Source organism: Mastigoproctus giganteus, chromosome 2 (genome assembly GCF_048544385.1).
Source record: "Mastigoproctus giganteus isolate SK-2022 chromosome 2, ASM4854438v1, whole genome shotgun sequence".
Lineage (NCBI taxonomy): Eukaryota > Metazoa > Arthropoda > Arachnida > Uropygi > Thelyphonidae > Mastigoproctus > Mastigoproctus giganteus.
The window spans coordinates 147903407-147916821 of NC_143576.1; the positions used below are offsets into that span (position 1 = coordinate 147903407).

Consider the following 13415-nt stretch of genomic DNA (forward strand, 5'->3'; position numbering starts at 1 on the left):
TTCACTTATGTGATTTCAGTGTGCAGACAGACTAATGCTTGAGCTACATCTTCTTTCAAATGCAGCAGTTTGCTCTTCAATTTTTTTACATAAATGATTCTCCCAATCTTCTCCATGCTTCATCCATTCAAAATGAGTGGGAAGAGTTCGCAACTTTTCCAATGCAGATGATAGCTGAGGGAAAAGTCCTATTTCAGGAAAAATTTCAGGAAATTTGGTGGGAGAGGCAGTTGATAAGCATACTCTCTTACATTTCCTAAAATAATAAAAACAACACATTATAATCAGTACCATTAAAACTATATATAACCTTGCTCATTTTTTGGTAACAATGTGTAGTATTAATGGTGGCAAATAATGCAACAACTGAAGCTTAACAAAAACATCCTTCCCGTAGCACCTGTCCATCCCCTCCAATATCTTGTCTTAAAACAATCCATTTCCACAACAGATGGATGATTGTTCCAACAATCAATTTCTCCGTACTGAAGGCTAACGTCTGCACATCTATCCTGCAATCAAACTTCCTTGATTTAAATCTATGTCCCTTCATGTAGTCTGAGCAAGAGGAAGAATGCCATCAGCATTGAACTTTCTCAATCCATTCAAAGCCTTAAACACCTAAATCAGATCACCTCGCAGATGTCCGGTCTCCAGATGCAATTTGCAGAGCTGAATCCTTTTTTGTTTCCCTAAATCTTTTTGCCAGTCTCTGCACCAGATCCACATTCTTCCTAAAATGAGGCTTCCAAGATGCAGCCTAACCACTGCTTTATACAATGTGATATTTCTTTATCCTTGCTAGCAAAACTCCTGAATATCATTGACAAAAGCCCGTGAGCCGGCATAGCCAAACTCTGCATTGCTCAGAGAACTTTTATATCCGACTGCATATCGTTACCCTCAGGTTATTTTCATTTTCCATAACCCTGAATGTAGTAGCACACAGTGGGTACACTAGTCTGGAATTACTGTTACCCATATGCAGCACCTTGCATTTGTCAATTAAACTTCAACTGCCATTTCTCAACCCATCCTGGGGACTCCATTGATAACTACTCCCTTTATCCATTAGTAACTTGATGCCACATTGCTTCTATTTGTACAGCAGTCTTTTATGTGGGATGCTATCAGGAGCTTTGCTGAAATCCCAGTATATGATATCAAAGTTATGTTTTGCATCCAGTTCCTTTGTTACTGCATCATAGTATCCAATCATATTGGTCAGAAAAGATTATCCCATGATAAATCTATGCTGACATCAGCATAAATACACTCCTTCCAGATAGTTCTGCATTACTTTTTTAACCAGTGACCCCATTATTTTCCGTGGAGCAGAAGAATAAAGACATTTGCTTCTATGCTATTCCCGCTTATTTAAATAAGCAGGATTAGCATAACATTATTCTTTTTGATCTCTTAGATCTTTTAGATTAAAATAAGGCAAAAATCATGCCTCAGATCAGAGCAGCAAAGCAAAAGGCTCAAGATAGTGGGAATGCTTGGTTCAGGGGAGAACTTCTGAAGGTAGTTCTCCAATGAATCAGGATTATGTTGTATTACTTGTGCTCTTTTTGCAAAACTATCTCTAGCAAGATGTGAAACAGCCATAAGTGCAAACTTGGCATTCTGATGGGATTACGTGAGGGCTTGAAAAAGAAGGTTGATGCCCTTGAAGGATTAAAAGAGAAGGATCCATCAAGCACTCAGCTGCCCAGCCCAATGCTTGAACCAATATTCCAGCATCAGGCAACAGAAAGACACCCTCTGCAACAGAGATCTTTGGTCCCACAGGAAGAAGTTATAGTTGGTGACTCGATTGTCAGGGAAATGGGAGAAATATATCGTGCAAAAAGAACAGGTGGGATAGAACCAGGGTATGTCTGCCAGTGGCTAAAGTAGGTAATAGAGCAACTATCATCTTTTAAGGGCACAAAAGGTGATATTGCTGTACACATTGGTACCAATGACATTAAGGATAAGAGATCTGAGGATTTAAAACAAATACAGAGCAATATTGAGAAAAAGTTAAAGTGATAGGGTTGAAATTGAAAGTGTCTGCAATCCTGTCCAGACACAATAGGAGGGAGTCCATGATAAGAGCCTTGTCAATCACCTCAGCCCTGAAAAGACTGTGGAAGGCTCATGGGGTAGAATTCTTTCCAGCATTGCCTGTGCTTGTTAATAGGAGTGTTTTTATAGGGATGGGATACACTTAAATAGAAGGGGTGCAAAAATATTTGGCAGTGTTAGGTGAGTAGGAAAACTGCTAGCCTAGGGGGACATACAGCTGCAGGCAGAGGTGAAATTGATTTTTGCATTGCTTCCTTTGGCACAAGCAGCAGCCTGGAAAACAAGGTGTCAGGAATTGCAAAACCTGCTGGGGGGGGGGGGAGTGCCTCAAGGAACAAGCAAATACATGGGCTGGTTAGTTACTAAAAGTAAAAACAGTTGCAGGTATCCTTCCATGTACACTAATGCCAGGAGCATAGCAAATAAATTTGAAGTGCTGATCAAATAATCATATGTAGACATTATGGGAATTTCAGATGCAAGGGTTCAGAATGTGAATATGGGGAATACAGTGATTTTGCTGATCCTCATCTACTCTCCACACAGCTGAAACTCCCTGTACCTTTCAACAAGGGTGTTCTTTATCTCCCCATAGAAAATTACAGAAATCTGTTACCATACAAAGAGTAAAGATTCAGGATCAAGTATGAAATGCTAATTAGCCTTTTTTAGTTTATTCCCAAGTAAAGTAAAGTTTTTTGGGTCTAATGGCACCAGGGGTTTTCCCCCATCTCTGCAATATGGGGAATACAATGTGTAGAGACAGGACTGGAGGGATTATGCTCTTAGTTAAGAAGTGAACAAAATCTAAGTGCATCCAGTGGACATGGTGGCCAGTGAAACATTCCGCTAGTTTGGTATGACTGGGAGAAAAAAAAATTAGGGTAAGAGTGTGTTATGTGCCTACTGACATGAATATAATGAACTGCACAGACAGAGTGTGCCAGTAAATCAAAACGTCTTATAATGGGGGCATTGATTCATATGACTAATTCATAAGGTACAGATATTCACTGGACCTTGTGAATTAGTCATAGAATTAGACCTTGTGAATTACACAGTAGCAAAATTTTTTTTGAGGATTTATCTCTTATCTCTCTTAGAGAGATAAGAGAAAGCAAAGTTCCTGGTTTGATTATCAGCAGTCACCCTTCTTGTATTAAGTATCTGCAGATAAAATACTCACCAGGTAGCACTGATCACAATGTATTCATGTGGGATTTGTTTAAAGATGTAGCTACTCCCAAAGACAAGGGAAAGGGTTTTGCTTTCAAAAAGGTGACAACAGTTTTTAAATTCTATACAGTGGGACAAACTGATGGAGTTACCAACAGCAAATTCTAAATGGGAATAATTCAGGGATGTTATTGTAAAAGCTAATAGGCTTTGTATACCATCTAAAAGATACAGATTAAGTTCACCTAATTGATGTCAGATGAACTGACAAGACTTGTGCCAGCAAAGAAAAATGCGTGGGAAGCATATATATTATCAGGTGATACAGAGGCCTACAGCAGATATAAACTAGTCTGCAATCAGGTCACAAAGGTTAGGCAAGCTAAGGCAGGTTACAAGGTCTCTGGCAAAGAATCAAAGTTAAGCAGCAAACACTTCTTTATTTATGTAAACAGTAGAAGGAAGGAAGTTGAATCATATTGGTCTACTATATATGAATGGATTAATTGTTGATAATCCCACTCAGGTTGCCGACAAAATGAATAGGTATTTTGTATCTACATTCATACATGAAGAATTTTTTTAGGGGTGCCATAAGTGAGTCAAATTATGGTGGGGAACTAAATGACTGTGATGAAAGGAAAGTGGTGGAGAAATTGTTGAAACTAAACATAAAAAAGGTACTTCAGGTGGACAGGATCTATCCAGATATATTAAAGGCGGCAGCAAAAGAGATAAGCAAACCTTTATCCTAAGGACTGGAGATGCACAAATGTATCCCTGGTTCATAAAGGAGGATCAAAGGGACATGAGTAATTACAGACATGTTACTTGACTTCTGTTCCTGGAAAGATAATGGAGTTACTGGTTAAAGAAGTAATCCAAGACTACAATTATACTGCAGTCACAGCATGGATTTGTTAAGAGGCAATCTTGTCTGACCAATCAGATTGGATAGTATAACATTAACAAAGGAACTGGATGTAAAAGTAATTTTGACATCACATACTTAGATTTCAAAAAAAGCTTTTGATACTGTTGCATAAAAGACTACAAATTGGAGAACTATGGCATTAAGGGAAAGTTGCTACTATGGATAAAGGGATGGTTGAGCAGGAGTGGTTATCAATGAAACTCACAGTGAAAGACCATCCACTTTTGTGTTGGGCGAGAACATTAAGGTGGTATATGATACTTTCACTAATTTCTAAGAAATCCTTTAGATCGTGTATATAAAACTGGACTGACTTACCATTCTGTACAGAAAATTTTGAATCCAGAAATAAGTGGAAACTATGGAAATTATACCATGTGCAGGAATACTGTCATCAAAGGATGGAGTTTATCAAAATCATGCTTGGATCATTCAGTCAGATGAAGTAGTTTTTCATATTGGGCACTGAGTACACTGGAACTTTATCCAATGCCCAGCCTATTTATCAGACTTAGCTGCCTCATTATTATTATTTCGCTATTATCTTTTCCCACAACTGAAAAAATGCTTGAAACTGGACCTCCCCTCTATCGCTGTGATAATGTCATCACAGCAATAAGGACTAGAAAACAGGACAAGATTCAAATGAATTTATTGTTGATTGGCCTGAAAAAATTGTAATGAATCCATTAGTTTTGGGGAGAGTATTTTGAATGAATGTAGTACAGTGTCAGTTACCTAGCTCATTTCTTTATAGGGCAAGCTTAAAACTTTCAAATGCCTCCTTGTATGTATTACAATTTAAAAACTGCCAGATACTACTAAAATAACTAATTATCAACTATGGCTTGAATATAAATTTTGGTTGTTCACATGAAATTAGTATCAGATGCAGTGTCAAAATATGATAGATTTCTAGAATGTTTGTTAGGTATACTATAGGTATAACATTTAAGAACTTACTTCCTTGAATGTGCCGTTTTGTCCAGCTGTAAACTAGCACACACAGCAGTGGCAGTATGTGGACAAATAAGGTATTTGTACTTTTCCCAACACCATTTTATTGTTGACTTGATCATCTCATCATCAGCACTGAATACTTTAAAAGTTTTCTGCAACTGATATACATGAAATTACAGTCTTAATTCACAGAATTTTAGAACAGATTTATAAACATAAAGGAAAAAAGTCAAAGTGTTTTCCAACAATTACGCACAATTAACAAACTGTATTCATACTGCTTAATGAAGAAAAAATATTTGTTCAATTGAATTTTTATTATTTTAATTTACTGTTATTCTATAACAAATAGTTAATTACTAAAATAGAGATAGGATATGTTTTAGGATTCTGCTTTGGAATCCAATTGTCAGACAAAAAATAGGCACTTAAAACTAAAAATAAAATAAAACTTCAAATAGGGTTTGATAGCAATTACAATATGTTACAAGTAAGAACAAATTTATAGATATATGAAGTCATGATTCTGAAATTTAAGAGAACATGGGCTTAAAACATTAAATGCAAGGCTGGTTTCTTAACTACAGTACAGTAGCAACCTTGTTATCTGAAACAACTAGGAACAAGGGTATTTCAAATAATCAATCAGGTAATCAAATTTGAATGGATTCTACCTGCATATAGAAGTGCAGCAGGAAAAAAAAATTAATGAAAGAAAATTACAGTAATTTGCATTTATTATTTATGTATTATGTACTGTGTAAGCTTATATCAGTTTAAGGTAATTGTCAATGTTTTGCTGCTTCAAATATGTCAATCTTTCTTTTATGCTACTGCATGTTTCTGTATTTTTGCCAAACGTGCCCATTAATTCCAAATCATTGAGATTTGGCCTATTTGAGATTTGGTTAGCAAGGACATTAAATGTTTCATTGGCTGTTGCTTTCTATGGTATATATCTTCATTATAATGTACCCTCTTCATTTTAAATTTCTGTCCAATTCAGTTTATTATTTTTTGATGGAACTGTTTCATCATATCTCAATAAATTGTTAATCTGGTTCATTACAAAAATAACTTACAAACAGCACACAGTTCATGTTTTGTTTCTAATTTTGTGTATTGCTATTAAAATGCCCAAAGTATTTATTACAGAATTTATCAAACTGTATAAAGAAAAAAAAAAACAACTCCTGTTTATGGAAAGTTAAAATGAGGGAATATATGAATAAAAATATAAAGAATAGGCACATTCTTAAAAGTTTGATGTGTTTGTGAAAAAAAAGCTAAGCAGGCTGGACAGATTGTCCAGGTCATATTCCATATCATCCACACTGTTGTGATGCAAATATGATGTGAAGTCTACAAATTGACTAAGCAGTACCATACTTTTATTTGCAGTAATTTATGTAATGGTAAATGTGAAGGGTTTTTTTTTTTACAGTGAAGTTTTTATACATTATATCAGGGAATTCAGTATCACACAGGAAGTTCCATAGATGCAGTCTGCTTCTCTTTGCTTCATTCGTAATGCTTTGTATAAGTGGAATTGTAATTTTATTACACCCACATTACTGTTTTGTTTCTTACAGTTAAACATTAAATGTGCCAATTTCTTTGAGTAAGATTAGAGTTAAAAATAAAAGCAAAAAAAAAAAAATTTTGGAAAATCAAAATTTTTGATACCTGGAATTCTACTGCAGTTACTTTATCAATAAAAATTATATTACCAATTGAATAGATATATCAACATTACTTAAAAGAGAAAATTCATTAAAATAACTGAAATATCTAAAAGTAGGAGTCTTGGAATTTGAAGTAAGATTTCCCCAACAATAGTTAAGTCAGTAAGATTTTTTCATTATTTTAAATGACATCTGAGCTTGTCACTCTTATCCATTTGGTGTAGTCTGTAGGAGTGTATATTCACAGGCTGAAAAACCTGGAATAAAATTTGAAGAGGGGCTCTACACTTTCCTCCTGAGATTAGCTAACTATTGATTTAGTCAAATTATTAGAGGAAATGGAGGTGGGTATGTGTATTTTTTTTTTTTTTTTTTTTTGACTGATGCTGTATAAGCTCGCCTCCATATATCATTTTCACTACTAATACAAATATCATGGCCTCGTTTGAAGATGACTTTAGAAATTCCTCTAGTCACTACCGGGAATTGAGTTCAGGCTCTACTCTACAACATCAGAATCTCCTATCCTATAGTGCTCAGATTCACTACCACAATATTCCTCGGCCTAAAAGGAATTTTCTACCATGAAGGCCAATAGAAAGTATCCATTCAGATCATTAGAAGGGTTATGATTGTATCATTTCCTTTGTGAAGAGTTCTAGTAGGTTCCAATGCATATCCATTCAGCTCATCAGCAGGGTTATGATTGTATCATTTCCTTTGTGAAGAATTCTAGTAGGTTCCAATGCTGAGGCTAGCCCTCTGCTCTCTGAAGAACAACATAGACAGTAAACCTGATATAGGATATATAAACCCATAGCTATTAAGGATATCTTAGACCTCACTGACCAGTCCTCTGTTGGAAGCTTAGTTGACACAATATATTTCTGTCTGCCACTCGTTTGGAGGAGTCTGATTCTGAAGCAAGCTGCAAAGAAGCACACCAAACCAATGCCAGTGTCTTGCCAGTCCACAATGGAAGGAGCTAAGGGCGAAGGATAATAAAAGAGTCAGTTTGAAACTTGGTGGCAGGGTATAAGTCTTTAGAGTAATATAGGTCATTGGGTCTATGGTCAAAGGTGCATTACAGAGATATATCTTACATGAAGCACAACATGGCTTTTTAAGGGGGGAATCTTGCTTGATCAATTTGTTAAACTATTATAATGTAGCTACATAGAAGTTGGAAGTAATAAATAATTTTCACATTATATACTTTGATTTCAGCAAAGCAAGTGACATCGTCCTACATGGGAGAGTGCTGTATAATAAGCAAGAACATATTGGGATTATGGGAAAAGGTGGAGCGAGGGATGACTGAAGAACAGGAGTGTTATAAATGCTTACTCTTTAGAGTAGTATAGAGTTATAAGTAGAGGTCCTCAATGTTCAGTGCTGGGGGCCACTGTTGTTTCTGATTTTCTTGAATAATATTGACAAAAGAATAAAGGGTATAGAAATTTCCAGATGATATGAAGGTCAGGATGATTAGAACAGAAGGATGCAAATAAAGCAAGCAAAAAGCTAGGGTGTTATATAACAAAAGGTTACAGTGCAAGCAGGTGGCCATAATGACCTGTTGTCTTTTCACTTATTTATCATACCTTTGGGAAAAAGGTCATTCTTCTATTATACAAGCCAATGGTGAGATCATATTTGAAGTATTATATTCAAGTCAGAAGGCAACATTTAAAAGAAAAATTGCTTCTGGAAAGGTCAAAAATGGGCAACTTGTCTGGTGAGAACAGTAAAGGAGTGTCCATTATGTGGAGAGGTTACCAAGATGTGGGTTACAAAGCTTGGAAACTAGGTATTTTATGGGTGTATTTGCTTGAAGTGTATAAGGCATTTGGGGGAATGAACAAACAATTTTCACACTGAAATGGGAGATAATCATCAGGGAGCATAAACACAAACTAACAAACTTGATCTCAAGAAGTTTGATTAATGTGTTATCAACCACTGGAATAAATCTGCCTCCTAATAATTAGGGCTGACTGATAAATTTAAGGCTGTACCTTATGCCTCTGAGAAGAGCATCATAAGAGTGAATATAGGCAGCATGGACAAGTTTTATTTTATTTTATTTTTTTTTTGTTGACGCAACAAAAGTCTAGCTTCCTTGCATTTTGTGGTATATGCTAGCACTATAATAACACTAATACTACTACAAACAGAGTTTATGATAAATTCTGATATTGTATTACATAATTATTTTATAAAAAATACTTTTTTCAGAGTTTTGCATTTCTGATCTGAAAATTATACTGTATTTTGTAATAAAATTTTATATGTAAAAATTTTTTTGTAGTGTAAAGGACCCAAACAAACATTCCAATAACAGTGCAGTATGTGTAGTCATCAGAATATTTTAATAGATACAATCATCCTCCAAAAAAGTTGTAAAGATTTCGCAGTGTTATATTTTCTACAGGGTTTATGAAAAATGTCCCTCATTTACTATTTAAGAAAATCAGACTGTAACAAATTAATTGTGGCTTACATACACAGACTTTAGTAAAGCTTTTGATATTGTTCCATATGAATGAATGAATGAATGAATACTACAAATTGGAAGAGTCTGGCAATAGAGGTGAGTGGAGTCTCTCAGGGTATAATGTTTGTTAATAAATACTGAGGCACCTCCGTAGCCAGGTGGGCAGGAGCAGCAGTGCGTAGCATATGCTTCTTGATTAGACCGGGGTTCGAGCCCGTGACCACCAAATACGGAGGATGCAGAAAGGTCAGGGAATGACTACCGCATATCCCTGGAGCAATATGGCCTTAGTTGCTAATGCTCCTAAAAACCAATAACAGCAACAATAAATACTGAAAATGAGTTTTCAATATTTGTTAATGATATTAATGAAGGTATATTAAGTTCAATGCTTAATTTGTTGATGATAGAAAGTTGGGCAGGGTAGTTAATTACAGTAATTAGGGTATGCTACTCCAACAACCTGGATAAATTAGGCAGACCAGATGAAAAATGGCAATTGTTGTTTAATATTGATAAATGCAGGGTACTGCATTTGGTTACTTAGTTGGTTGTTGTGGTGTTTTCTAGTGCAAGAGCTACTTAGTCCATATTGCACCTCCCAAATCAATTGATTTGCTATATAAACAACTGCTTGAGCAGCAGTCAGAAACGGTGATACATTTTTATTTGTTTTAAGTAGAAAAAGAATTCAGAGAGATTTGCTTCTTTACCTATTATGCTACTCAGAGAGAGAGGTTGTTGTAGATCTGAAATGAAACTAAAAGACGTTTGCCTTGAATGTAACTGTTGAACAAGTTACATTCAAGGAGTATATGTTTTACTGTTAGTGGTTGCGAGTAGTGTGCACACTGCGGAGGACTGTTTCCTGTAGGCAGATAGAGATGTGTGAGGTGAGTGTGACCTATACAAGTTCTGGCTAAGATTACTTCTTTTCTATTTTTACGAAGGCTAGAAGTCCATAATTGTGGTGCAGGTTTTATTTGAAATAGCTTGTTATTTGTTTGCATGCATTTTCCACAGAAGTGTCCATTGTTCCATAGATGTTCTCCATATGTTATGTCTATAATCAGGATATGGGACTAGGTCATGTGTTGAGGCTATGTTGAAAGGATGCTTTGCAGCATTATCTGCACATTCATTTCCTGGAATACCACTGTGGCCAGGGATCCATGGAAAGATAAGTTTTCTGATGCTTGTGAAGATGCATCAGCTTATGTTTTATGAGCTTTAATAAAGGATTGTTAGGTGGTGAAGTACTTTTCAAAGCTAAAAGAGCACTCTGTGAATTAGTATATATTATACTTTTATTTACTGACAGCAGTGAGATATTTTTCAGAGCAAGCTTAATGGCATGGAGCTCAGCAGTGTAGCTTCTGCATTTGGTTGGAAGTGAAATTGAAACAGTTGTATTAGGGAAGACAGCAGCTGCACCCACTCGATTTTCAGACTTTGAACCATCAGTACAGATCTTGGTAAAGTGGGGGTACTTTTGTGAGTGAGCAAAATGTAGTTGTTGGATGTTAATTGCTATAGAGCCTTTACCCCATTGCTCAAAGTATTCATCAGAAGAAAGTGTGAAGTTAGCCCATGGGGGATCCGGATATTTTGATTCTCTGAGGATATTATCAAGGTGAATATTCCAGCTTTCTTTTAGATTCTGCAGCCCGATACCAGTAGGCCAAATTGTTCTAGGTTTATTTGCATAATAGGTTTTCCACTGAGGATCATGCAATAGTGGCCAAACGGGATGAGTAGGCAGGCTTTTAATTTTAGTTGAGTAGTTCATCAGCAACATCTTTCTTCTGATGCTAAGTGGAGGTCATGAGCCTCAACATAAAGGCTTTGAACTGGTGATGTTTTATATGCACCTAGGGCTATCCTAAGAGAAGAGTGTTGGATGGGCGCAAGACAGGCTAAGGTGCTCTCCCTTGCTGAGTCATAAACAGGTGCTCCGTAGTCTAGCCGAGATCTGATTAGAGATTTATATAAGTGGAGCAGGGTATAACGATCTGCACACCAAGATGTACTGGAGATGATGCAGAGTATATTCATTTTCTTTGTGCAAGTGGTATTAGATACTTGATATGCTCCTGGAAGTTTAACTTCTTATCAAAAATTAGCCCTAGGAGGCAAATACTGTTCACAACTGGTAGAAGATGATTGGTGAAGTACAACTGAGGTTCAGGATGCATTCTGCACTTGGTGCAGAAATGTATGGCTGTAAATTTGTGGCTTGACAGTCTATCCATTTTGTGCCATCCAAAATTCAATGTTATTAATGGATATTTGTAGATGCCTCTCAATATAGTTCATATTCTGGGAATGGCAGGATATGGTAAGATCATCTGCATAGAGATACGAGTCAACGGTGTTTGGAATGCTGTTTGCGATGTTGTTTATTCGTATTGCAAACAGAGTGGCACTAAGAACACAGCCTTGTGGGACTCCTTGTATGTATGTTTGTGATAAAACCTGCCAGTACCTAACTTGGAAAGATCTGTGCCGAAGGAAACTTTGAATAAAATATGATAAATGGCCTCTCATATGAATAGAATGGAGATCTTTTAGGATACCATAGTGCCATGTGGTATCAAAGCCCTTCTCTATATCGAGGCATATCATGACAAGATGTTGATTTCTGATGAATGTATTTATGTTGGATTCAGCTTTGGTCATGAGGTCTAGGGAAGATCTATTCTTCCAAAAGCCAAACTGATTATTACTGATTATGTTTTGGGATTCAAGGTACCAGATGAGTCTATGGTGAACCATTTTTTCCAAAGTCTTACTCAGGCAGCTGGTTAGAGAAATTGGTCTATAGTTGTTAGGAATCAAATAATCTTTTCCAGGTTTAGGTATGGGTATTAACATAAGAACGCTGTCAGGAAGTAGGGAATATATGTTCTGAGAATATCCTATTGTAAAAGTTGAGCAATGAAGATAGTGATTTCTGATTGAGGTTGAATCATTATATTGTAGATTCCATCATGCCCAGGAGAGCTATTTCTTGAGGTATATATAGATTCTTTCAGTTCGGATATTGTGAGTGGTTGGTTATAGAGTAAAGGACATGTAGTTTTGAAGTTCAGTTTCCTTTTCTCAGCTTCAGGTTTAATTTTTTGAAAAGATGGTTGATATGCAGTTGAGGTGGACAATTCACAGAACACCATTCCTAAGGCATTGGCAATTTCCTCAGCAGATGATATCTCCTTCCCATTCCAATTAATAATAGGAGAAGACAACATATGATATTTACCATTTAGTTTCTTTATTTTTTCCCAGATTATTCGGGTATCAGTATCTTTGTTAATTGAGGAGGCAAATTTTATCCATGAGTCTTTTTTTGCCTTTCGCTGGATATAACGAGCTTTGACTCTCAATCTCTTGAAGTTAATAAGGTTGGCAGTGGTGGGATGTTTGCGGAAGATGTTCCATGCTGCATTTTTTTCTCTTTTTGCTTTGTTACAATCACCATTCCACCAGTGATTGTTATGTCGATGGTTTCTTATTTGAGACTGTGGGATGGCGGCTGTTGCGGCTGTTAATATCTGCATTGTGATATGATCAGTGAGAGTGTCAATAGCAGAAGACTATGATGACATCATCAAAAGATACATGACGGGTAAATTTTGTCAAGTTAGCTTTGGAAAATTTCCATTTTGTTTTGTTTCTGTTTGTTTGGAATGGGTAGTTTGAATACTACAGATCAGTGGATAGTGGTCACTGTTTAGAGGATTGTCATGTACTGCCCACTCTATAGTTGGGAAGAGGATTGGGGAGCAAACTGAGAGATCTATTGCAGTAGTTGACCCAGTAGAAAAATGGATGCAAGTCAGTAAGCCAGAATTTAATAGTGTTAGATTCTCTCTGTCAAGTAACGTTTCAATAAGCTCACCACGTCCATCTGAGACCATAGAACCCCATAATGGATGATGTCCATTAAAATCTCCTAATAAACAAATAGGAGATGGTAATTGAGAAATAAGATTTTCCAGTTGGTGAATTGTATATGATTGGTTCTAAAGAAAATAAATTGAGACCAGTGTCAGAGTGATACCAATTACTACACGCATGGCAACAGCTTCCA

General features: G+C 36.2%; 1 protein-coding gene across 1 annotated transcript in view; it reads right to left on the reverse strand.

Moving 5' to 3' along the window:
• LOC150089648 (threonine synthase-like 2) overlaps positions 1–13415 on the reverse strand; it is a 44094-nt gene continuing 30679 nt past the window's right edge. The window contains exons 3-4 of the mRNA XM_090368711.1: positions 5147–5301; positions 1–256 (exon numbers count right to left, since the gene is read on the reverse strand). Of these exons, the coding sequence (XP_090224837.1) occupies positions 16–256; positions 5147–5301 (396 nt within the window). The 3' untranslated portion in view covers positions 1–15. The remainder of the gene's footprint in view (positions 257–5146; positions 5302–13415) is intronic.